This window comes from Podarcis vaucheri (assembly GCF_965113315.1).
Source record: "Podarcis vaucheri genome assembly, chromosome: 2".
NCBI lineage: Eukaryota > Metazoa > Chordata > Lepidosauria > Squamata > Lacertidae > Podarcis > Podarcis vaucheri.
Window position 1 is genome coordinate 82,623,927 of NC_138760.1, and position 24,611 is coordinate 82,648,537.

The 24,611-nt window shown below is 39.6% G+C and overlaps 1 protein-coding gene across 2 annotated transcripts in view; it reads left to right on the plus strand.

Annotated features, from left to right (window-relative positions):
• The window catches only part of SLC6A1 (solute carrier family 6 member 1), a 77,669-nt gene extending 57,437 nt beyond the window's left edge, over nt 1-20,232 (plus strand). For both annotated transcript variants that reach the window (XM_082211948.1, XM_082211949.1), the window contains exons 4-15: nt 5-105; nt 3,760-3,869; nt 3,984-4,116; nt 5,387-5,521; nt 5,849-5,952; nt 7,058-7,182; nt 7,853-7,965; nt 11,282-11,413; nt 12,573-12,675; nt 15,594-15,694; nt 18,069-18,236; nt 19,414-20,232. In XM_082211948.1, coding sequence (XP_082068074.1) covers nt 5-105; nt 3,760-3,869; nt 3,984-4,116; nt 5,387-5,521; nt 5,849-5,952; nt 7,058-7,182; nt 7,853-7,965; nt 11,282-11,413; nt 12,573-12,675; nt 15,594-15,694; nt 18,069-18,236; nt 19,414-19,518 — 1,430 coding nt within the window. In that variant the 3' untranslated portion in view covers nt 19,519-20,232. The remainder of the gene's footprint in view (nt 1-4; nt 106-3,759; nt 3,870-3,983; nt 4,117-5,386; nt 5,522-5,848; nt 5,953-7,057; nt 7,183-7,852; nt 7,966-11,281; nt 11,414-12,572; nt 12,676-15,593; nt 15,695-18,068; nt 18,237-19,413) is intronic.
• Nucleotides 20,233-24,611: the final 4,379 nt, after the last annotated feature.

Here is a 24,611-nt window from a genome sequence, read left to right on the forward strand (position 1 = left end):
ATAGGTGTGGGATTAGCTGCTGCTGTCCTGTCCTTCTGGCTTAATATTTACTACATTGTGATTATTTCCTGGGCCATATATTACTTATACAACTCTTTCACCACAGTAAGTAATCTTTCTTCTCATGTTTAAAAAACCCTCACTCCTCTCATCAATCCCTCACCAACTTCTTCACAAGTTACTTTACTTACCTAATGGACAAATCATTTCAGCTTCTCCTTTCTGTTGCATAGGGAAATGATTTAAATTGGATGAACTTGAAAACTGGAGAACAACAGTTGTGTATGGACATAGATTAGGACCTAATAGCGTTGCTAGGAAGTCATGCTGATTCCTTGACCACTAAAAGTGTATTGTTACCATTGCACATAAATGGCGAGGAAGTGGAGAGGGTTGGTAGTTTTAAATACCTGGGCATTTATATCTCGGAGGACCTCTCATGGACTGCAAATGTTAATATGGTTGTGAAGAAGGTGCAGGGGAGGTTGTATTTCCTGAGAATGCTCAGGGGACTGAATCTATCCCAGCACCTACTCCTGTCCTATTATCATAGTACCATCGAGAGTGTCCTAACCTATAGTATATTATCGTGGTATGGGAGCAGCTCTGAAACGGATAAAAAAGCTTTACAGCGAACAATTAAAATTGCCCAGAACGTTATTGGGCTCCGACTACCAACCCTGGATGAGATCTTCACGTCTCGCATCTTGAAGAAGTCACATAATATTCTGAGAGATCCCACCCACCCTGCTCACAACTTCTTTGAACTATTGCCTTCAGGCAGAAGATATAGGACAATGAAAACACGAACCACACGCCTTCTGAATAGTTTCTATCCAAGAGCTCTGATTGCACTAAATAATGATCTCAGGGCCAGTTGCAAGGTTTAGTAAGTAGGGAGTGGAAGGAATGAGATAGGTTTTAGGTTATGTTATGTTTTAATAGGTCATGCTATATTCTGGATTATGTTATGTTTTATAGATTATGTCTAAATAGGATGAGAGTTCGGAGATACGTGCAAATGTATATGTGAACCCGGTCTTTGGGTGGGTGTTTGATTTTCGTTGTTGTGTATACTGTGTATATACGGACAATGACAATAAATTTATCTAATCTAAAAGTTCCACCCATAGCATTTTGAGATTCTATTATTCCAACAGGTATTATAATGTTTTGGTCCATAAAACACATCATGGCAACATACTGGCGTAATATATAGCTTTAATTTCCAGAGGCAGCCAGAAGTTCATATAGCAATGGCCTTCCTCTATTCCACAGGTCCATATATTTATTTTTAACTATTTCTTTACTGTCTCTCACATCAACCTTGAGGGGGAATGCATCTATTTCAAAACTTTAGGGCATTTTCACGTATAACCAACCACACCACCCTGCCTACCGAATGATGGTGGCAAAGAAAGCTTACTTCTCCACTACCATTACATCTGCAAGTAGTCACCCAAAAGAGTTTTTTCAAGTGGTGAATGGTGTTGTGTTTTTTGTGTGTGTGTGGTTTTTTTGCTTAATCTGGACAAGCTTCTTGAAGAACTGCCCCCTTGACTCTTGCACATTTATCTTCTTTCAGTGAGCCATAGAAGGTTAATTAGGTGGGCCTAGGGAGTGATTAATGCTTTACTGAAAGAGGCATTGGTTGGTTCCCTCCTTAAGAAGACCTCCCTGCACCCAGGGACCATACCCTTGATATGCTTGAGAAGGTAGTGGTGGTCCAACTTCAGGGATGCTAGGAGGAAACCGATTCCTTGGATCCATTCCAATCTGGCCTCAGGCCTAACCATGGCACTATAACTGCCTCGGTTGCCTTAGTTGATCACATTTTTGGAGAGAAAGATAGAGGGTGTGTGACCCTGCTAATTCTCAATCTTTTAGCAGCTTTTGATACTGTTGGCCACAGTATCACTCTGGAGCATCTCAGGGAGGTTGGGGGCACTGTACTTCAGTGGTTCCACTTCTACCTCCAGGACCATTTCCAGAAAGTCATTATGAGAGGCTACTAGTTGGTGTAATGGAAGTTTTCTCTCGTTTCCCACAGGGTCCCATCTTGTCTCCCATGTTATTTAATGTCTACATGAAGTCTCTGGGAGTTGTCATCAGGAGATTTGGAGTGAAGTGTCCTTAATGTGTAGATGACACCCAGCACTATCTCTTTGTTCCAACTGAATCAGGAGAGACAGTTGAGATGTTAAACCTGTGCTTTGAGACAGTGACAGGCTGGATGTAATCCAATAAATTGAAGCTGAATTCAGAAAATACAGAGCTGTTATGCATCCTGAGTTCTCACATCCAGGAGCTGGGAAGGACAGCCTGTTCTGGATGGGTTGCACTTCCATGGAAGGAGCAGTCCACAGTTTAAGGGTTCTTCTGGATTCTGCTTGTCAATGGAGGCTCAACTGGCCTAAGAGGCTAGGAGTGCCTTTTTCCAGCTCTGGCTGGACCACAAGCTGCAGCTCCTTTTAGACAGAGATGATTTGGCTATGATATTCCAGGTTCTGGTAATTTTCAAACTGGATTATGACAAGGAACTCTATATGCGACTGCCTTTGAAGATGGCTTGGAAACTTCAATTGGTCCAAAAATGCAGCAGTCAGATGGCTGGCTGGGCTTCCATTTAGATTTCACACAACCCATGTTTTAAAACAGCTGCATAAGTCCAGTACAGCCATAGCCCAGCTGCATGGGCAGCAGGAATTGATGTGTCGGTCTTCTTAATTTATCTTTTGCATGTGTTCACCAATACATGTATTCTATCCAGTATCTGTGTGCATTTCCCCCTGCACAGATTTAATATTTTTACAAAAAAAATTGCCTCAAGTGCTGGCTTTAACACATTTTCTCCCTCTTTCTTTTTTAAACAGGTACTAGCTGTCTGCAGCAGCTAGAAAGCATAGCTGCTGCCATACCCATTGAAAATTTGGCCAGAGCTGTCCCTGGGATTGACAGCACATGATTGATGGCTTCCTCCATGGGTTCATAGGGGCAGCCATACATTTTTCATATGAAGTCCCTGGAATGGATGACACATAATCGCATCCTGTCAGCCCAAGGGGCTTTTCTGACCCCCATCTTCAATGCAAGTGGTGTGAGTTGTGCTTTCTAGAGGCTCCAGGTGACTAGCAGGTTACCACCTGCTGTTATAAAGTGTGTTAAAGTCAGGCCTCAATCAACCTCACACAAATTGGTTGTGGTGCAGAATTCCTACAGAGACCTGCAATCTGATTGTTTCAGAATGCACTTGCCTAGGAATTCACAACCAACACATTTCTAATGGACCCATAAAGTGGTAGAGCTCTTTTTAGCAGGCTCCACCAGAATAACGTACAAAATGGGTCTGAGAGAAAAGGCTAGTAGGAAAAGAAAGACACAACTCAAGTTAAATTTTTGTTTCAGAAAAAGAAAGCATGTTTAGTTCTTCCTAATTGTGAAGAGTAAATCAGAAATGCTGGAAAAAGATTAGATCAGTGCCGCTCTTCATGTCCAATAATGTACTGTGTGTCTTCAGAAGTATGCATATATAATAATGTAAGTCAAGAACATTTAAGAGACAAAAGTTACAACAGAATATTGACAGGCATGAACTCTGTGGAAACTTAATGCCCTGAAAAATTGGAACCAGCTTAGTTTTAACATTGGCTATCATTTCTAAGCGAGCATGATATACTAGCTGTTAGCTCTTAAGATGACTTTAAAACACTGATGTTTTTATCTTCTCTCCCCATTCTTTATCCTTGCCTTTTTAATTAGAATCTTCCATGGAGACACTGTAACAACCCCTGGAACACAGACCACTGTTTCTCAAATTATAGTATAGCAAATACCACCAACATGACAAGTGCTGTTTTGGAATTCTGGGAGTAAGTTGAGAAAAATATTTTCCTCATCCCAATGAATATGCTCAGTTAATTTCTTACTAGATGTATAAGGTCAGCTAAGTTCAAGAAATTTATACATTTCCTCTTTGATTTTAGACGTAACATGCACCAAATGACAGATGGATTGGAAAAACCAGGCCAGATCCGTTGGCCATTAGCAATTACTCTAGCAATTGCCTGGATTTTAGTGTATTTCTGCATCTGGAAGGGGGTAGGCTGGACAGGAAAGGTAAGAATATGTTCTAAAAGCCTGTACATTGTAATCAGAGTCAGCATAGAATTCTAAAGCTTCGAAATAGACTAGTCTTGCTGATACATCCTTCAATGAGATATGAATGTTAATGCCCTTTTTTAAACTCCTTTTTTAAATTTACCCCTGTAAATTACTAGAGGGATAGTGGTGCTAGTCTGTTGCAGCAAAAAACATAAAGACTCTTCCAACACCATAAATATTAACAAATTTTATTATGGCACAAACTTTCATAAACTTGGATAAAACATGCAAGCTTTAAAGGCGCCACAAGATTATTGTATCTGATGTAAGTTGTATTTCAAGCATGCATATATATATTCCATTACTGTACAAATTGAACTTTTAAGTTTTTAAAAGTGAGTAGTAGCTAAAGGACCCCTGGACGGTTAAGCCCATTCTATAGGGTTGTGACACTCATGTCGCTTTCAGGCCGAGGGAGCCAGCATTTGTCCACAGACAGCTTTCTGGGTCATGTGGCCAGCATGACTAAAACACTTCTGGTGCAATGGAACACTGTGACGTAAGCCAGAGCACTCGGAAACACTGTTTACCTTCCCGCCAACCTAGCAGTTCGAAAGCACGCCGGTGCAAGTAGATAAATAGGTACTGCTGTAGCGGGAAAAGTAAGTAAGAGCAGAGTTAACTATGAAAGGTGGAGGGCGGCAGTCTGTACAAGAAAACCATGCATGGGCATGTCTAGCAAGGAGGGGATTCTGTAGCCCTGTGCTTAACATGCAAGAAGAAAGAGCAGAGTACTGTTGCATCTGTCTCAGACGGGGGCAGTGGAAACTTTTTCAGTTTGAGGGCCACATTTCCTTCTTAGTAACCTTTTTGGGGGGTGGCCACATGCTAATCGTGAGTGAGGCCGGAGGCAAAAGTAGGCAGAGCAACTAATATGAATTTTAACTTCTCTCGGTAAGCTAGTTTCTACACACACTGTTGCACACCTCCTCTGTCCTCCATCGAGGCAAGTAGTAAGTATTGCAGCCAGGCAAAAACACTTAAGGAGGGTGCAAAGCAGGGCTTACAAGAGGAGAGCTGGGATGGGAGGGGTGGCCTAGGAAGAGTCATGAGGACCTAGTATGAAAGTCTGAAGGACGGCACTTGGTCCCTAGGCCTGAACTTCCCATCCCTAGTCTTAGATTCAGATGTGTACAGCATCACCACATTTATTTCCCCTGTATTTCTTAAACCTCAGTTTTAAACTCATTCCTTCTAACGCTACGCACCCCATTCTTTGTTTCAGGTAGTGTACTTCTCTGCCACATATCCATACGTCATGTTGATTATCTTGTTCTTCCGTGGAGTAACATTACCAGGAGCAAGAGAAGGCATTTTATTCTATGTAACTCCTAAGTTTGAGAAGCTCTCTGACTCTGAGGTAAGCATTCAGGCCTGGTAACCTAATAATCCTATGGGGAGGAGTTCAAGTGATGCACTCTTCTGATCATTCTGTTGGAGCAAGTGTTTCTGCATTCCAGATTAAATCAAACCCCCTCTGCTCTCCCCTCCATGTGGTGTTCTGGGGTTTCTCATGTCCTACCAGGCATGTTGCACTAGCAGGAGCCCTTGTACTGATTTCTGGGCCATTTGTAGTAGTATTGCTCATATTGTCATTGCACGCTCATTATTTATTATCACCTGTTTGTAACTATATATAAACTACCAATCATAGCCATGTGGCCCTGTCTTTGTCCTTTATGACTAGGTATGGCTGGATGCTGCCACACAGATCTTTTTCTCCTATGGTCTGGGTCTTGGCTCATTGATTGCTCTTGGAAGTTACAACCCTTTCAACAACAACGTTTACAGGTAAAGCAGTTACCATTCTTTAGTAGCCTAGATTCCTAGATGCTGCAGATAGGGAATATTTGATACAATTCACAGGGCACAAACATAATCCCTCAGAAGCTGAAAGGGAACAATTCTCTCCTACTGCACACAGAGCACATGGTGTTTCCAGATTCCTCCCATACTGGAGGAGCAGCTGTATTATTCAAGGAGAGATCCTCATGAGATGCAAAGTGGGCAACATCATTCCTTCTAATACTTCATTTGGATGCTTTGGTCCCTATCTGTTTTGGCAGCAAAATGAAGCCATTCAAAAGTACTAGTAGTGGTTTCCACCTTTTTAAAAAAGGTTCTCAGCAAGGACCTACATTCAGTGTGGCTTCCACCAAGACCTATGCTTCATTTGGGGTTAGAGAGGAATATGAAGAAATATCTTATGGAGACCCTAAATTGATCTGCTTCCAACTCTCAGCATTTATATGAGAGGATGACTAAACTATGTAACAATAAAGCAATGCAGATGGATCTGGCAACTTTTAGCATTATATAGAATAGCAGGGAGAGATTCAGGTGAATAAGATAGATTTAAAGTATCTCTTTTCCTCCCCCCCCCCCCCGCCATCCTGACATCTTCCCTTCTTTCTGTCAATACTGAACAGCCCTGTAAGAATTGCTCAAACTCTGAACAGGAGCACTTTTGTTAGGTGCTGCAACATATTACTGCAGAGCCCCACTTTTAATGTCAGAATATCAAACTTCCCCTCTTTGCAGGCTCTTAGGGACTGGGATGGGTAGGGCAGTAAGGCTACCTTTGCATGTCCCAATATTCCCGAGCAAAAATCATTCAGCCAGCTCATATCAGTGTAATGTGAATTAGTACTTTCCCCTGCAAAACAGACACAGTGCTTAATAAGAGACGGACCAATGAAAGGCTTCTTTATCAAATGAAGAAAACTAGCTAGAGTGCACTGATAATTTTTGTATTTAAAAAGTTAGTCCTACATATACAGAGTTATAATCCAGTATCATAAGCCTTAAACAATTTGCCCTGTCAACAGGAATGTTGCTTGAAAGCCTGACTTTGGACAGTATTACTACCCTCTTCTCTCTCTGTCTCTTTTTTCAGGGATTCCATCATAGTGTGCTGCATAAATTCTTGCACAAGCATGTTTGCTGGTTTTGTTATCTTCTCCATTGTTGGATTCATGGCTCATGTCACCAAACGTCCTATTGAAGAAGTTGCAAAATCAGGTGTGCAACATCTTAACAGTTTGCAGTGTCTTATTGTTTCAGAAGATAGCAGGGAAGACAAGTTACACTATAATTGGGGAATCTGCACTTGAGAGAACACCCCCCAAAAGTTCATTAGTCCTAATGGCTGTCTAGGAAAATAGAGCGGCAGTCACTTGCATAAACGAGGCACTAATATGCTTGTGAGATCGGTAGCCATTACCCCAAAGTAATCTGAGAACTGTCTGCAAGCCTAGTGACCAACACACCTCACGCCAAAGGTTCAAGAATCAATGTAGACATGCATAAACAAGTAACTACCAGCACAGTTACTTGTTGGAAATACAACATAGCAGCTTCATATGTTTATATGAGATAACTTCATAATGCTTTAAGAGTTCAGAAGCTATTGTGTATATAGAAAAATATATTGTAATTGTTTTTCACAAAAATATAATTGTTTCTATATCCATAGATATATAGAGATAGATATTCATGTGCATATTTAAACCTACACTTTCTAAGCTCCATTTCGTATCTGTCTCAGTTTTTCCAGCTTTGTTATTATACAGTAGTATGAAATGAGATATTAGTACAGTAAAATGACTAAATTAGTTTATAATTAATAAATTGAGCTGCTAGATATTGCATTAATGGTAAGTGACAATAAATACATTTCTCCCATTACCAGGTCCTGGGCTTGCATTTTTAGCCTATCCAGAAGCAGTAACACAACTTCCTGTCTCACCTTTGTGGGCAATACTGTTCTTCTCCATGTTGCTTATGCTTGGAATTGACAGTCAGGTAAAACGAAGTGTTATTGTCGTTTTTTAAAACGCTATTACTGAAGACAAATGTCCAACAGTTCATTATATGTTTCTATCAATGCTAGCTGTATCTCTGTATCAGTCTTCACTGATACTAGCCAACTTCATGAACCACAGTTCAAAGCTGGCTTGTTTCTCTAAAAATAATAATAATAATAATTAAGACCAGCCCATTTCTTGAGTTTCAAGCATAATACTGAACAAGTTAGTTTAAAAGGAAGTAAAGACTCCTGATCTCCTGGTTGTAGATGCAGAGGAGAAAAGGGAGGAGAGCACAAAGGTCCAAGGCTCATTATGTCAGAATGAGGTCTATGGCTGAACTGGGCCATTAACACTAGTGAACAGTTTCTATAATGGGTGGCTATTTAAATTTGTATGACACCTTTCGTCCACTGATTCTAGGGTAGTTTACAGACAATAAAACAATACAAAAGAACCCAACTAATAAAACAGTAGATTGCAGAACTTTAACAAGTATTTAAATTAGCAAAATGTTAAATAATATACCTAGAATTTTTAAAAAGTTTGCCTGGTTTCAAAAGCGTTACATCAAAGAAGTTTCTTTGGAGAAGGTTTACCAGAGATGGGCCACCGCAGCCAATTAAATTTTTCTTTAAAATACGTCTGTGCACTGTGGCTTAGAATATGGAATCCCATAAAGTGAGCCTCCCCATTGTCTTGGTCCCTATAAGTGCCCTTGGTTCATGAAAGCAGCAGCCTTTGCTGATCTTTTTCTCAGTCACCGAGAGCAGGACTGAAGGTTCTCCACTCCTTGTGTCAAAGGAGAATTGGCAGAAGCATGCTAAACTATGCATTAAAAATGCCTCATAAAACATTTTCCTATAATGTTTAATTCTAACTTTTGTGAATTTGCGAGTTTGTTTGTGTGTGTGCACAACTCACTTTCAGTACAATTTAGCCCCCCCAAACAATTGTGCCTATTTTCTTAAACTAAGCAGCCAATTATTATGCTGTCTCATGAGATGATGCCTTTATAGTAGCATAAATTTCCTCACTCTAACTACTTTCAGGATATTGATCTTGCCCAACATTGTGAAGGTTTGACCCCCATGTCCCCCATTTACTGTTTCCTCAGAGGACACATCCCTGGTTTGGCTACATCCCTTGAGTGCCCTGGGTTCTCTCCCCCAATGTCCTATGCAAGAAGGGAAGGTACTCACCACATCATCAGCATCAGTTCCATTGGTCTACAGAGTCCTCACTCCTCCCTATTAGTAGTTCAGGTACTGGGCCCATTACATGGATGTTCCCTCAAGCCAGGCTATTATTGACAAGGCAGCTTCTATACTAGTGGAAGCTCGGCTACCATCTTTGGGTCCACGACCAAGTGTTTCCACTTCTCCAGTTCACTCTGGAATAAGCTTTTGGAGGGGATGCCAGCGTGTTGTCAGGATGTCCATGTGCCAGCGCCAGTGACAGACCACTTTACTTCTGCCTGGGCAATTCACAAAATGGAGCCCCTGTACCCTATTGCTACAGCTCCCAACAAACAAGATTTCCATGCTTTTATAGAGTATTAAAATAATTTAGAGTGCCATTTTGTTTACACAAGGCTGACATGAAGACCTTTATTAGCATTGAACCATTGAAGCCGGAGCTGTTGCATTTTGAATGGGGGAGGCCCAATTTCATTTAACAGACAGTTCAGCCATGAAATTCAATGGGTGGCCTTAGAGCTAACCTACATCACTGAGGGAGAATATAAAATATAGAACTGTAAATCCCCTTTACTCACTAATTCACCAAACAAGGTAAAGGTAAAGGGACCCCTGACCATTAGGTCCAGTCGTGACCGACTCTGGGGTTGTGGAGCTCATCTCGCTTTACTGGCCAAGGGAGCCGGCGTACAGCTTCTGGGTCATGTGGCCAGCATGACTAAGCCACTTCTCGCAAACCAGAGCAGCGCACGGAAACGCTGTTTACCTTCCCGCTGGAGCGGTACCTATTTATCTACTTGCACTTTGACGTGCTTTCGAACTGCTAGGTTGGAAGGAGCAGGGACTGAGCAACGGGAATTCACCCGGTCACAGGGATTCGAACCACTGACCTTCTGATCAGCAAGCCCTAGGCTCTGTGGTTTAACCCACAGTGCCACCCGTGTAAACAAACACAGTGGAATGTATGTACATACATGTCAACAAACCTTATTTTTCATAGTGCACCTTACTTTAACTTTTGGTGAAAGTACATACACAGTACATTAGCAACAGCAATAGCTATTTCATAATGGGATGGAAATAATGAAGAGTCCTTATTCATGAAGCCTAAAGTTCTTTTATAAAATAAAATCAGCAAAATTAATAATTCATTTTGAAGAAACTGCTGTTAATTTAATTGAGTCAAACATATCCTTAACTAAGTTTAGCTTTAGGCTACTGAAATATAAAAAGTAGCCTAATATTCCCCCCACACCAAACAAAAACAAAACAAAAAAAACCCCTAGGCCTGTGTGTAAGAGCTTTCGGGCTTTCTTATTTTATTTTTCTTTAACTTCTTCAACTTCTTCATCTGTAGTATAATATGAAATAGTTCCACTCTACTGTCACAACACAGATACCACCAAAAATGGCTCCTTGTCTCATATTGTCCTTAGTCAATCTATAGTATGTTAAAACATTTACCATTGTGTCTTCTCAGTGGCTGTCAGAAATGTACACACTCATAGCTTGAGGGGAGAATGTCATGTGCTTAGTAGTTCGTTTGGCAGGGCAGCAAAAGTAATATTTGCTTACTGGAAAAAAATGTTTACTATGGCCTTAAGAAGAAACTTATATATCACTTTAAGCATGTACAGGAGCTCTGCATATGCATCAAAATGCACAAAGCTATCTAAGTCAGTTTGACTATTATGTTTCTAAACTGAGGTCTAGAGTCTCAGCAGGAACAAGTTAGCTTAATTATGATTAGTCCAGACAACCTGTCCCACATTATGCCAGATTTTAAAAAGCATGAGTTTCCTATTTTTAATTTCCGGTATATTTTAATAGGTTCAGAAATGTTACCCTATAAATAACCCACCTATGCTTTAACATGATTGCAGAAGCTGCACCACAACTCATGAAATGAGTCAACATTAGTCTGATCAAAGTATATCAGAACTGGGCATATCGGTTTGCTCTGTTCCAGATGTATCTTGACTATTGATCTGCATCACAACAGAATAGTTTGGGAGAAGAGAAATTGGAGAGAGATAGGATAAAGCTGGATGTTGCTTTATCTCAAATCTAATGTTGCTAGTTTGGTTTGTGTGTAACCTCTCATTCCACTTTCAGTTCTGTACTGTTGAAGGATTCATAACAGCACTAGTGGATGAATTTCCAAGACTGTTACGCAGTCGGAGAGAAATCTTTATTGCTGGTGTGTGTGTCGTTTCCTATCTGATAGGACTGTCGAATATTACTCAGGTAAATACTATATTGGGAACTTCTTATCTCTAATTTGCTGTGGTCACATTTTCTACTAAACAGAATTATGAAGTAAGAGTCCTCTGTGGATTGCCTATTAATTTAAGAAGGTGGGGAGACAGGAGAGATTCAGCTTTTCCTAAACCTTCAAATGTCAATATCCTCTAAGGATTTGAGATTAGTATAATGCATATATAATATATAATACCTATATTTACTGGCATGTTGTCAGGCTTAATGCTACTCTTAAAATCTTCAGCTTGTTCTATTAAATTGATTTACAACCACTGAGGATTCCATCTGTTTTGGTAACTCTTAGAAACCCTTGGATAGAAAAAAAAACACATAAAGGGTTGGTTATCATCAGCCAATGACATTGCTGCATTCAGGAACAATATTTGATATAGTATGGAATGTAAGTAACACCAAAAGCCATGGCAACATTTTAAACCAATACACAAATTGTATATTTAAGGAATCTTTCTTTGTACAAGAGCAAGACATTGACGTATTTATAATTCCTTCCCTATCCTATTGTGAGTCTGCTTTGAATTACAGAATTGTAGAATTGCAACTAACCCAACCCCCTGCAATGCAGGAATCTCAATTAAAGCATCCCTGAGAGATGGTCACCCAACCTCTGCTTAAACACCTCCAAGGAAGGAGAGTCCACCACCTTACAAGGGAGTTCATTCCACTGTCAAACAGCTCTTACCATCAGAATATTCTTCCTGACGCTGAGTTGGAATCTCCTTTCTTGTAACTTGGCTCCACAGGTTCAGGTCCTACCCTCTGGAACTGGAGAACATCTTCCATGTGACAGAACCTCTAGCTCAACTATTTACTCTTATCAATAAATATGGAATTATCCCTATACCACCCTTCATCTGTGGATCACAGGGCAGTTTACAAAATAAAAATATTACACACCAAATTTATTGATACTGATACATAGCTGGGCAATTCACTGATTGTTGTATGGTCCAAAGGTCACAGTTATCCAGGGTAAGTGATCAGTGAATACTTATAAACCTAGAGAATCTTTCCAAGTAATAAAAACAGAACTGAAATAGGAAAGTAAAGCTAATATAAAGGTTAAACAACACAGGAAAGGAAATCTCAGAAGTGTGATGAACTTAACACATTTTATATATTGCAGGGTGGACTATATGTGTTCAAGCTTTTCGACTATTATTCTGCAAGTGGAATGAGTCTCTTGTTTCTTGTGTTCTTTGAGTGTATCTCCATATCCTGGTGCTACGGTATGTGATGCTATAGTATTTTGAAATTTATGAAAACAAGCCAAAAGAATGTAAAATTTTTGTAAAGCAGTCCCCAGATGAAACAAAGTAATAATTTGAAATGTTATGTGTACTTAAAACTGAAATTGTTTTCTATAATTGCCACATTTATCTTAGCAAAGTAATGCCATACCTAGAGGTAATTTGAGGCCATCTGAACTCTTTAAGTGAGGGAGATATGCTAGCTCACCATATGTATATTGCACTTAGGAGGGAGGAGAGAATTGGGGTTGTTTGATAGCATGTTAACATTTTCAACTGGAATTTAAGCATTTTTAGAAAAAGTAAGTAAGAACTGTAAGAACTCTAGCACTCGTCAAAGTACTACCATTCATATACGGTGCTATGGAAGAACTTTTCCTTGATTTGTTTTGTTTTAAACGTTTTATGAGCACTGCATTGCTTATGAAAAGCAGTATCACTTTATAAATGTACAAATAAATGTACAAATCCTTGAAAACTTTTAAAGTATCAACAAAATGATGGCTTGTCATTTGTGATGTTTCTGGCACTATCCAATAGGTGCTTAAAATATCAATGTAAGCACATTCCTCATGGTATTTCCAATCTTCATAGATGTGCTAGCTGGCAGAAGGCTTTAGAAAAGTTTCCATCACATAATGCAGTCAGGAAATTTCCATGCCTAGAAAGGGTATGTTGCGTTTGCAAAGTAAAGGAAGGATTGGACCCTGATTAAAAATCAAGACACGAGGCTTTGACCAGCAAGGCTTTCGGAGAAAAGTGCGTAAACCACACCCCTCGCCAGGCCATTTTATTAGCAAAAGAATCTTTTACACAGTGCTCGTAAGAACCAATCATATTTCCTCTGAGCATTTCCTCAAACCCCACGTGGGGAAAAAGTTACACTACAACACTAATTAGCATGCATATATTTTGGGGTAAATATGTTGAGAATTACAAAGAGGTAGTAAATAGCTTGAGAACTACAAAGGGGTGGTAAATAAGTTGAGAACTACAAAGGGGTGCATCTGGCAACCCTAGAACTGAGAAATAAACATGATAAGAAGGATGGCCAGAAAGCAGTGGCGTAGCGTGGGGGTGCAGGGGGGGGCTGGCCGCACCGGGCGCAACATCTGGGGGTTAGGGGGCGCAAATCCACAGGTTAGGGGGCACAAATTACTTGCCTTGCCCCGGGTGCTGACAACCCACGCTACGCCACTGCCAGAAAGACCAGATCACTACCACCTTCATGTGAGATCTGATTCCTGGCTCCAAGATTAACATCCCAAGATTAATATACATTAGAGAGCTACTTCAAATAAGCTTGCTCACTATCTTTATGGCCCAGGATGCCTGCCGGGCGAAGCAACTGCTGTGTACGTGACTTCAGGCAAGGAGAAATGGACAGTAGAGGCAAAAGGGCATGGAAAGGGCATGAATGTAGAATCTTATGGGATTTAATCAGAAATTATCGTCAATATATCAAACCCAGTCAACACAATGTCTTCATCGTGGACACGATGGCTTGATGTATATTTTATAATTCCTCATGGTAATCCCACCTGATCCCTACAGGGTATAAGGCCTAGAAAAAGACCAATAGAGTGAAATCATAGGCACAAAACATTTAGTGAAGGTTAGATTCCCATTTTACCATTATTTTGTGGATCAGAAATGTTTCACCTATGCAAAGGGGGGGGAGGAATAAGTTTCTATCCAGGAAGTTAACAGAATTTGAAGATGCAATCAAACTACCAAAGAAAAATACATTTTCCAGATTATAAATGAATAACAACATAATACCTATATATTTAGGATGAACTAGAACCAGTCCTGTACACGAAACACTTAAATCCTATTGATGCAGCTTAGCTGTGCACACAAATTGCAACCCAAATAATAATAATGGATTGCATAGCATGCTACAAAGAGGCAATATATTAGTCGAGATTCTATGGGATGCCCCTCAGATCCAGAGTTCCTATACACACGTATTGCAGCTCCCTAACGTAATGCTTTCAAGTGAGCTTTTTCACACCAACCCTATAAGACCTTAATAAATCTCTTACATTTTAATGACTCTTTTGTTGACTTCTCTGATTTATTCTCTTCTTTGTTGAAGCATCTTACTGTAGATTATTGATTATATAAATCTAAGCATAAATTACTTCAACTTCACATGCTAGAATCTAGGCTTTTCCCTTAGGGGATTGCCATTTTCCTTCCTCTGTGCATTGTTTCTGCACAAGGAATGCAAATTTGGTAACAGTGCCTACTGCTAATGGTCCTGTTCCTGGGAAGTTACATTTCCCTGCACTCAACCCATAATGTTGAAAGAGCTTTCTCATGATGTGTGGTGTAGTGGTTAAGAGCGGTGGACTTGTAATCTGGGGAACCGGGTTTGCATCTCTGCTCCTCCACATGCAGCTGCTGGGTGACCTTGGGCTAGTCACACTTCTCTGAAGTCTCTCAGCCCCACTCACCTCACAGAGTGTTTGTTGTCGGGGAGGAAGGGAAAGGAGAATGTGAGCCGCTTTGAGACTCCTGAAGGGGAGTGAAAGGTGGGATATCAAATCCAAACTCCTCTTCTTCTTCTTCTTCTTCTTGTAACCAGAACTAATGATGTATTGGCTGTTGTTTGGATTGTTGTTCATTTCCTCCCTTCCCCGTAGGCTGTGGGCTCCATTTTTCCAGCACTAAAACCTCCCCCACTCGGGTCTGATTATTTCCCTGCAGCTAGGCTAGTCCCTGGCTTCCAAGGCCTTTTTGGAGCCAACAGTTCTGTAGAATCCAACACTGGGTTGTTAATGGGTTTGGTAGGTTATCTGGCAAGACTCTCTGATGTATTTAAAAGCTTTTCTCTCTCCTAGCCATTCATTATTGGTTTCAACCAACTAACAATTTGTCTGTTTGTTTAGGTGTGAACAGATTTTACGACAATATCCAGGAGATGGTTGGCTATAGGCCCTGCATCTGGTGGAAGCTCTGTTGGTCTTTCTTTACTCCCATCATTGTGGCAGTAAGAAACAAAAATGTTAAAGATGTTAAATGCAATTCATGCAAGTCTACATTTTTTAAAAAAGTTGAAATGAGCACAAATAATCAAGAATGCACAGTGATAAGGATGTCCAGTAAGGCTCTAAAACGCTGCAACTACACTTGGCCGTTTGATCATGCACACACACATTTGTGCTTTATTTTGATATAATAATGTACAATAATTTATAGAACTTACAATTCAAGCAAAATATTCACAAACTTTTTAAAAGACTACAATGCAAGCTGTGTTTTCTTCTGTTCTCTAAATACTTTGGTCTACTTCCATGCCTTCTGGAGAAATAGTAACTAAAATAATTTTAATTAAAGTATACTTAATGAAATTCTAATCTTCCAATAGTTAATGGAAGGACCATAACAACTGCTGACTCGCCTCGAGACACATTATTTTAGAGAATCCAGTGTTTATTTTTAGTGCACAGGTGATGATAATCTAATATAAAAGCTGCCATCTTCTATTTTCTTCTTTCCAAAAACTTTCTACTTTTGTCTTTCTTAGCTGATTCCACTAGCAAAAATAGCTTTGGGCTATTTCTAGCAAAGGGCTAGAGCAATGGTCATAGTGGTGAATGCACATATCATTTTATGATACTGAGAAGCAAAAAGAAAACCACGTAAACCAGGTTCAAACCTCAGTATAAATATTTGTTTTATTCTGTACATGTTTGAAAGGAGAAGCAACATAAGAAAATTAAAAATCTATGAAACTGTATGATTTCAAAATTTATAAATATATATGGTTCAAAATATCCTTTTGTATACCAAAATGCATGTCACACTGTTTAGGGCTTTTGCCAATTCAATTACAAGACAGGTCAGATGATTTAACATGCAGTTAAGAGTTTACGAGCCAAATCTTGCAGAGCTCTTGGAAACAGACGCAAGAAGTTGGGGGCCTATGAGGAATCATAGTGTTATAGGAATAAATTAATGAGAAATGCTCGCATCCCCATCTCACAATACTAGGATATCAATAAGCTCTAGGCTGGCTTCCATAAACATCCAGTCCTGAACCAGCATTTTGGAACTATTGCATTAGCACATAACACTCACATTGCCACAGAATTAAGCAAGGAATAATAAAAAACACAAATGCAAATTAGCTCGCAGGACTTTGGAGGAAAGAAAGGAAAAACGACACCATCTTCAATCATTCTTCTGAAGCCTTCCTCTGTTGCTATATAACACTAAAGGGCTATGCATCCAGCAGATGGGGGAATGTCTTTTAGAAAAAGGGGAAAGGAAGGTTGTTCTTTCCTCCCACCTGAAAACTCCATACACAGTGGAGAGAAAGGAGATTTTCAACTTCGTGTTGGACATCTCCCTCACCTTAATCACCACTGCTAAGAACCCCACCTTTAAGATTCTTTAAATCTCTAGGAGCTTAAGCAAGCCTGTCTCCTCCCTACCCCCTGCTCCAATTTCCCCCACAACCCTTTGAACTGTCGCCAACATGTTGTGGCTCCTGGTGGGCAGGATGGATACTGAATCTTTGCTTTGCATTGTTTTGTACAAAAGTTGTGCATTCCAGAGAATCTCCTGAGTATGCAGAAATTACTCCTTTGTCTATGAGGGGCAAATTCAGTATAATTCCTATAAATCTTATATCCAATGAGGGGGAACTAACTAAATGTCTGAAAATACCTAATACCCATAGTGTTACATAGTAATACCCATAGTGGCTCTTTCCAGGTGCACGTCATCCCTATCTCAGAGCATTGTGAGATTCCAGGGTTCTTTTGGAAATGAGGCACAGCGGAGACTGTGGTGTCTTTATGAGATATGGTTTATTTACACAGATATACAACCTGAGCCTGCAATGGAGGGGTTCACAGCATTAACACCCCGAAAGGGTCTTGTTTCTCCCGTAGCCGCAGCCTTGGGCTCAAATAGACATCAAACATGTTCTGACTGTCTCTCCAGCTCACTTCTTTTTCTCCCAGCTTCTGGCTTACATAACTCAACTCTCTACTGTGGCCTTTTGTCTTTCAAACTAGTCGCAAGCTGGGTGAGGGGTCCGACCCATTTGCCCCTTTCCTTTGTATCCCTTAATGGCTCATTGGCCAGGCTATCACCTCAGTGGCTTATATTTTAACACTTGCTGGATCCAGGGCTTAGAGGGGTCTTTGTATGCAATCTACTTCCCCACCCTCACCCCAAACTCTTAACAGTACCATCAAAAATTGCATAGGTAAAATGGAAGATGTCTGGAATTTTTAAAAGGAAAATAACTTTTCACTTTAATTTTCCTATGCAGGCAAAGAACTACCTGCAAAAGCAGCAGCAGCAACTACAACAAACCATAGCTGACCTTTTTAATGCTTTTACTTCCCCAGGGTGTGTTTATCTTCAGTGCCGTGCAAATGACTCCTCTCACTTTGGGCGATTACGTATTCCCGCCATGGGGCCAAGGTGTTGGCTGGTTTATGGCTCTATCATCCATGGTGCTGATTCCAGGCTACATGGCATACATGTTCCTTACATTAAAAGGCTCCTTGAAACAGGTAAATTATGTCTTTAGAACTGTGCCTACATTTGGCAAGATGCCAGTTTCAGCAAGCACAATCTGCTGTTGCGTTCTTATTTACAATATCAAAGTATACCTCTCTGCTACAGTAAATTATCCCTGGGTCAGTCTTTTCTTACAATTTGTCCAAATGTAAATCAGTAGCAATGGCACATATCTCTATATCTACTATATATCAATATGATAGCGAGCCCCTAGAGAATTTCCTAGCTGAAGGGTGGACTATAAAACATTTAAATGAAATAAAGACAGGCAGCTAAGGTTCCAGAATATTGGAGCATAGGAAGGCCTCTCTGCACCAGTTGCCATTAAAAAATGTGACAGGATTACTCAGGTTCTTACCTTCCTTTCTCCTTTCCAAGTAAAAACATGGCTAAATGATTTTCCCACTTTGTGACTGTAAAGATGAGTTCTAGCTGTATGAGTGGGCTTCTCAGTTTCCTCTGCCCCAATTTCATTTCCCTTTGTCCTGTTTCCTCCCAACTTCCACAATCTCTGGTCACTGGTTATGCTGCTTAGAACTAATGTCAGCGAAGACCCCAGCCCAGCAGGCTTCACTAACATCTCAGCTCAAATTTTTGTAGAGAATCTCAGCTGTTACACAGTGCATCAACTGAGAACGGCCACTTACTCAGTCTCTGGGTGGTGGTGGTGGCCCATTGTGGAAGGATCTCGGCTCCATGGAGAAAAGGGCCTCTCCATCATAGCCTGGCCTGTTGGGGAATTTCCCCAGCTGGCTGCAAAGGAGGGTGGGATAGCTCACCATGCACTGGAATTCAAATTGGCCAATCATTGGCCCAAGGGGGCAGTGCTTGGGTGATGGACCAGAATGAAGTAATAAAGTAGGCTGTCTGCTTTATCTCAGTTGTTACACAGTGCATAGACTGATAATAGGACAAACATTTTGATTAGGCAGGATTCACTGCTAGTTTATTATTTACTGATCTAAAAATGGTGTTATTGTCCCAAAAATTATTGATACCATACATTGGAAAGTCGTTCAGGAACTGTGGCCTCCTTCCCTCCTATTGCACCTTTCATGAATGATAACTACAGAACTGGAATATAAATTTAATGTAAGGGAAGCCATTCAGATTAAGAACAATGAAATGATTCATTCTCTCTCTCTCTCTCTCTCTCTCTCTCTACTGTAGCGAATCCAGGTAATGATTCAGCCAAGTGAAGACATTACTCATCCTGAAAACGGACCTGAACAAGCCCAGCAGAGCAACTCTGCAAACAAAGAAGCATATATATAGTCTGGGTCATTGAAATGATACAAAGCTTCCTTTGGGGGGGGCAAAAAAAAGAAAAGAAAAACCATACACAAATGAAACATGGTTGAATATGACCACAAATTTATGTCTGAGAATAAAATTACCTACCTCTAGTGGCACAAAAGACCATCACCACTATAAGGGAAGCAATGTGGATACGATCAAACCATTTTGTGGGCTTAGTTGTTGACAATGTTTTGTGTTTCCTGGCAATCCATAGACTGTTAACATTTTTATTCTCTTTCAGTAAGAGCTGGATATCTTTGGGAATTTATAAAGACATGTAGGCCATTTTTAATCTACCTTTTAACACAACAATTTGAAGTTTTGTGCAGCTGATTTTTATTAATATATTTCATACTGTTTGAATCCCAAGACTGTTATTTCTGAGAACAGTTAAAACAGAAAGCTGTTTTGTATTCACCAGCAAAGTATTTTTTACCAAGAAAATTTACCAGTGAAAATACTGCCCTTAAAAATGTTGACCAACTTTATTCTGGAGTTGGTTTTTCTAATTTTCGTGGAAATCTTCTGATATACTACAATATACTGAATCATTCATATACAAATGCCATTAACAAGCTATTTGGGGATATACAGTACAGACTAAATTGCACCACTCCCTAACCCAACCTATTGAGATGCCAACATTTAATGTATTATTTTATAGCAATATATCTTTTAGAATATTTTCCATGTCGGCATCTTTCAAAGTACTGGGGTGGTTTTTTAAACAAAAAAACAAAAAGCCAGCCGCACAAGTGATAATATGACTATGTACTTCAAACTGTGAAGAGTCCCTCCCAAAGGCTGCCATATTTAAAGCTGTACACGTTATCTTTCATTTAATCCAGGTTGTGCTTCACTTTTAAGTTGTGTCATTGGCAGGTATAGCACTTTCCCACAAATAGAGAACCAAACAAATAGCTTCTACATCGAGATGCTCCCCGCAGAATATAATTTAGGGCTTTAAAATTAGCACTTCTCTAGTCAGTCTGTTGAAGGTCTTATCAACAATAGAGGTTTTTGACTAGCAAGCATATTATAAAGCACTTTGAAGAAAGAATTTTATTTTTATGGTTTTATTTAGGTATGTATTTTTCATGGGAAAGATGGAGAAGTGAGGGAACGGTCTTGCCATAAACAGCTCCATTCTAGGCTATCGCTTGCATTTTCCACACAGGCACCTAAAGCTAATGAATTTCTTCCTGGGTGGAAAATGGCAAGACTCAAGAGTCCATAAAGGCAACTCTTGTTTGGCAGCTATGAGACAGAAAGTGAGAATCGTAAGAAAAGTGGTATGTGATGTTTGATTCTAAATGACTGTGACAGAACTGTGCAATGAAACATGCTTTTCAGCGAAACCTTGTGCAACGTACAATGTTAGATAGCACACACTTTATGTAGAACTACTATGTGAACAACATGTTAACTGTGAATGTTGGTTTTTTTGTTGTTTTTGTCTGAAGGTGACAAACATATGTTCTTGCAATAAGGTATTATTCTCAGAATGTCAAGCACATTATTGTAGAAAATATATATATACATATATTTCAACTTAAGAAATAAAAAACTCATAAAAGAGTATTGTTTAGTAGGTTCTAAACCGTTTCATACAGTAGATCAACTGTAAAATATTCAGATATCTATGATACATGCTGAATATCTATAGATGAACTCACAAATAAATCCAAATGTCTTGTAGATTTTCAGGGTTTAGGGGGGGAAAGAAAAGAAAACATGTCATACTTCACTTGCTTCATATACATTATAACTGTGAATTTCATTAGACTTAAGATACAAAATTCAGACTTTCTCTTTATTGTTTATGTAACCAAGTCCCATGTTGTTCTAAGAAAAATGCAGTATTCAATGTTTGATTGTAAAACAATTATGACAGATGTTTGACAGATTTGCTCTTTAGCAGAATCCTGTACAAACGTATCATATATAGCACAAAAATAGTGTCGTAGAACTACTGTGTGTAAGCTGTGAATAGCTGTATCTTTTTGTAGTATTTGCCCTTAAAAAAGAAAGAATATATGATCATATATGCTTTTTGCAATAATTAATTATTCTCTAAACACCAAGCAAATTTATCTCTATATAAAAATATATATGTAATATATACATATTCTAAAATATATATAGAGCCTGTTTTAAAAAGAGAGAGTACAGTATAATTTAGAAAACTGCAATGTTCTATGGACCAAATGTAAAATATTTATAAAGATGCATTTTAAATGTCTATAAATGGTGTCCTAACTAAAGCACGGTTGTTATGTAACTTTCCAAGAGCTTAGAAAAAAGAATAAAAGTTATATTATACATTCTATGAAGTGGCTTTAACTTAATTCTTTAAGCAGAAGATTTTGAATGACTCTTACGAAACAATTTTCAGTATTTGAGAGATCTCTATCACCCAGTTTAGGCATCGTATTCCCATTCCCACAATCCATGGTTTTTTGGACTTGGAAATATATGACCAGTTGCACATCCCCTACCCCTTATCCCTTCTCTTATCAAGTTTCCTTTAGAGGAAACTTCCTGGTTTGTCAAATCACAGTTTCTCCATTGCATCTAAAACCCAAGGCTGGGTCAAATCCCACCTCCACCCCTGCCATTCACAATCCTGATACCACTATTCTTATCCCTCCATGATCAGCAGCACTGTCACCTCCTTGGTCACACTGCCCCTAGTTGGCCTCATGCACTGCCTCCTTAGTAAATACATAGGACACCAGCAACAAGACTCATTGGCAGCCAGGAGGAAAGAAGTAAGGAAGTGGTTTATAGGAACTAGAATGGGACTGGGCTATATTCTAGACATTGATACATTTTTTTTTTTTTTTTAAAAAGGGAATTAGCATATTTGAGCCAAATCTTTGCTTTCAGGGGCTTGCAACCTTAAATTAGTGAGTTATCTCTAAGCTGCTGCTCTTTCTCAAGAGAGAAGAAACAGAGTCCCAAGTCTTCAGTTCTGGATTCAGTGCCAATCAATGCATCTCTATCTGCAAGCACGAATTTACAAATGCAGCCAAGTATGCATACTCTAATCAACACAGGAGATATATAGATACACACACACACACACACACACACACACACACTTACTTTTCCCACTTTATATAGATACATCATTTGTCACTAGTTCAGAACTATTAATCATTAATGCTTTGAAGCACTGATTTTACATTACAGATGCAAATATAATTCAGTGTAATCTGAAAACTGCTTGTTAATTTTTTCACATTGTGCTTGCAGCCAACTATAAATATATCTCATACATGCTTGTAATATATGTTATAATATGTATTAATCAGTTCAAAACCTACATAAATTATTGTGAAATAGAACGTTGATATTCCACTAAAGGAGGAATAATGATTTCTGCCAGCAAGCCTTATCTCAATGACGGTAGTGAGCAGAATCTAACCTTGGCTTGACATTTTAAGAGTTTTTTTCTTCCTGAGAAGAGCAAAGTTAGGTTCATTTATTTTGAAATTTTCTCTTTTTAGAATGTGATTTTTTTCTGCACAAAGATCCTCTTGCTAAATCATGTTCCCTGCATGCAAAAGGGTGCTGCATGTTAGATCTCTGCATCCAGAATCTAAGTATACATGCATGCTGTCAGAAAATAATGTTGGCACAATCATCCTTGGCACCGGTCACCTTTCAGGGAAGCAGGAGTGTATTCAGACTCTACTTCCCCTCTTCCTTGTCCTTCCAGCAGCTGATGCTTGGGGCTGTCCTAAGCTAAACATAGGATTGTTAATTAAAAACAATTAAAACATTCCAAAATTTAAAACCTACAAGCAGCTAAAAACACATCAGCATTCTACATGTCTGGGTAGGCTTCTCTAACAAAAAATATTTGTAGCAGCCACCAAAAACAGTACAGTAAAGATGGCTGCCTGATGTCAGGAGCAGAGCTGGATACTGCCTAATCAGCCTTTCTCAACCTTGGGTCCCCAGACGTTATTGGACTACAACTCCCATAACCCCTGACCACTTGTCTTGCTAGCTAGGGATGATGGGAGTTGTAGTCCAACAACATCTGGGGACCCAAGGTCGAGAAAGGCTGGCTAATGCCAACACCATTTGTAAATAAATGTGAAAATGCCACATGTATCAAAGAAGCTGAAAACAATGTTGTGCTTAGTGTCTGTGGAAGGAGCAAAATCAGCAGGGTGAGCCAGGCCAGATCTGGTCTTTCACCTTGTGTTGCTTCATTTATCCTACTGCTTCCAAAGTTTCCCATTCAAAACTTTCTAAACCCAACCCTACCTACTAACAGTTTTTATGTGTCTGGAACACATCAACATTGACTAGGTTGGAGCTAAGAGAGAGAATGACTGTGTTAGGATTGTGGTTTGTATACATTTTCTGCTTCCTTAGACAATACTCTTGCCCACTCAGCACACTGCCTCAGACAAGAGATGGGTTGCTTTAATCTTACTCTTCCAGTCTTTCTGCTGAGATCATCATCTGTCTGTGTACTCACGCTCTGCAAAACAGTAGGTGGCCATGTCACTACATTTAATTTTCTTTCCGTTTGGCAACAGCAACTCAGCAACAAAAGTAAGCCAAGATAAGTTGGTGGCAAGCTTTTTTCAGCGCAGACAGTGGGACGGTGGTGGCCAACGCAAATTCAGTCTTCACATTGTCATATCCATTCCCTGGCTGGTGAGTGGATCAAATAGTGCAGGCACAGGCAAACTCGGACCTTCAGGTGTTTTGAGACTATAATTTTCATCATCCCTGACCACTGGTCCTGTTAGCTAGGGATGATGGGAGTTGTAGTCCCAAAACATCTGGAGGGCCGAGTTTGCCTATGCCTGGAGTAGTGGTTAGAGAAGTTAGTGGGCCCTTGGATTCAACTACCAGTATTATTTAATGATGGTTGAATGCTATTATGCTTCAGTGAAGCATGACCAAGAAAAGAAAGTGTAGATGAATTAGAGCTAGTTAACACTATGATATTTCATATTTTTCTGGAGAACTGTCCTCCCTGTCGTGGAGATATCCCGATAGCAAATGGATGAGAAAACACAAAGAGGGTCACCTCTTCCCTG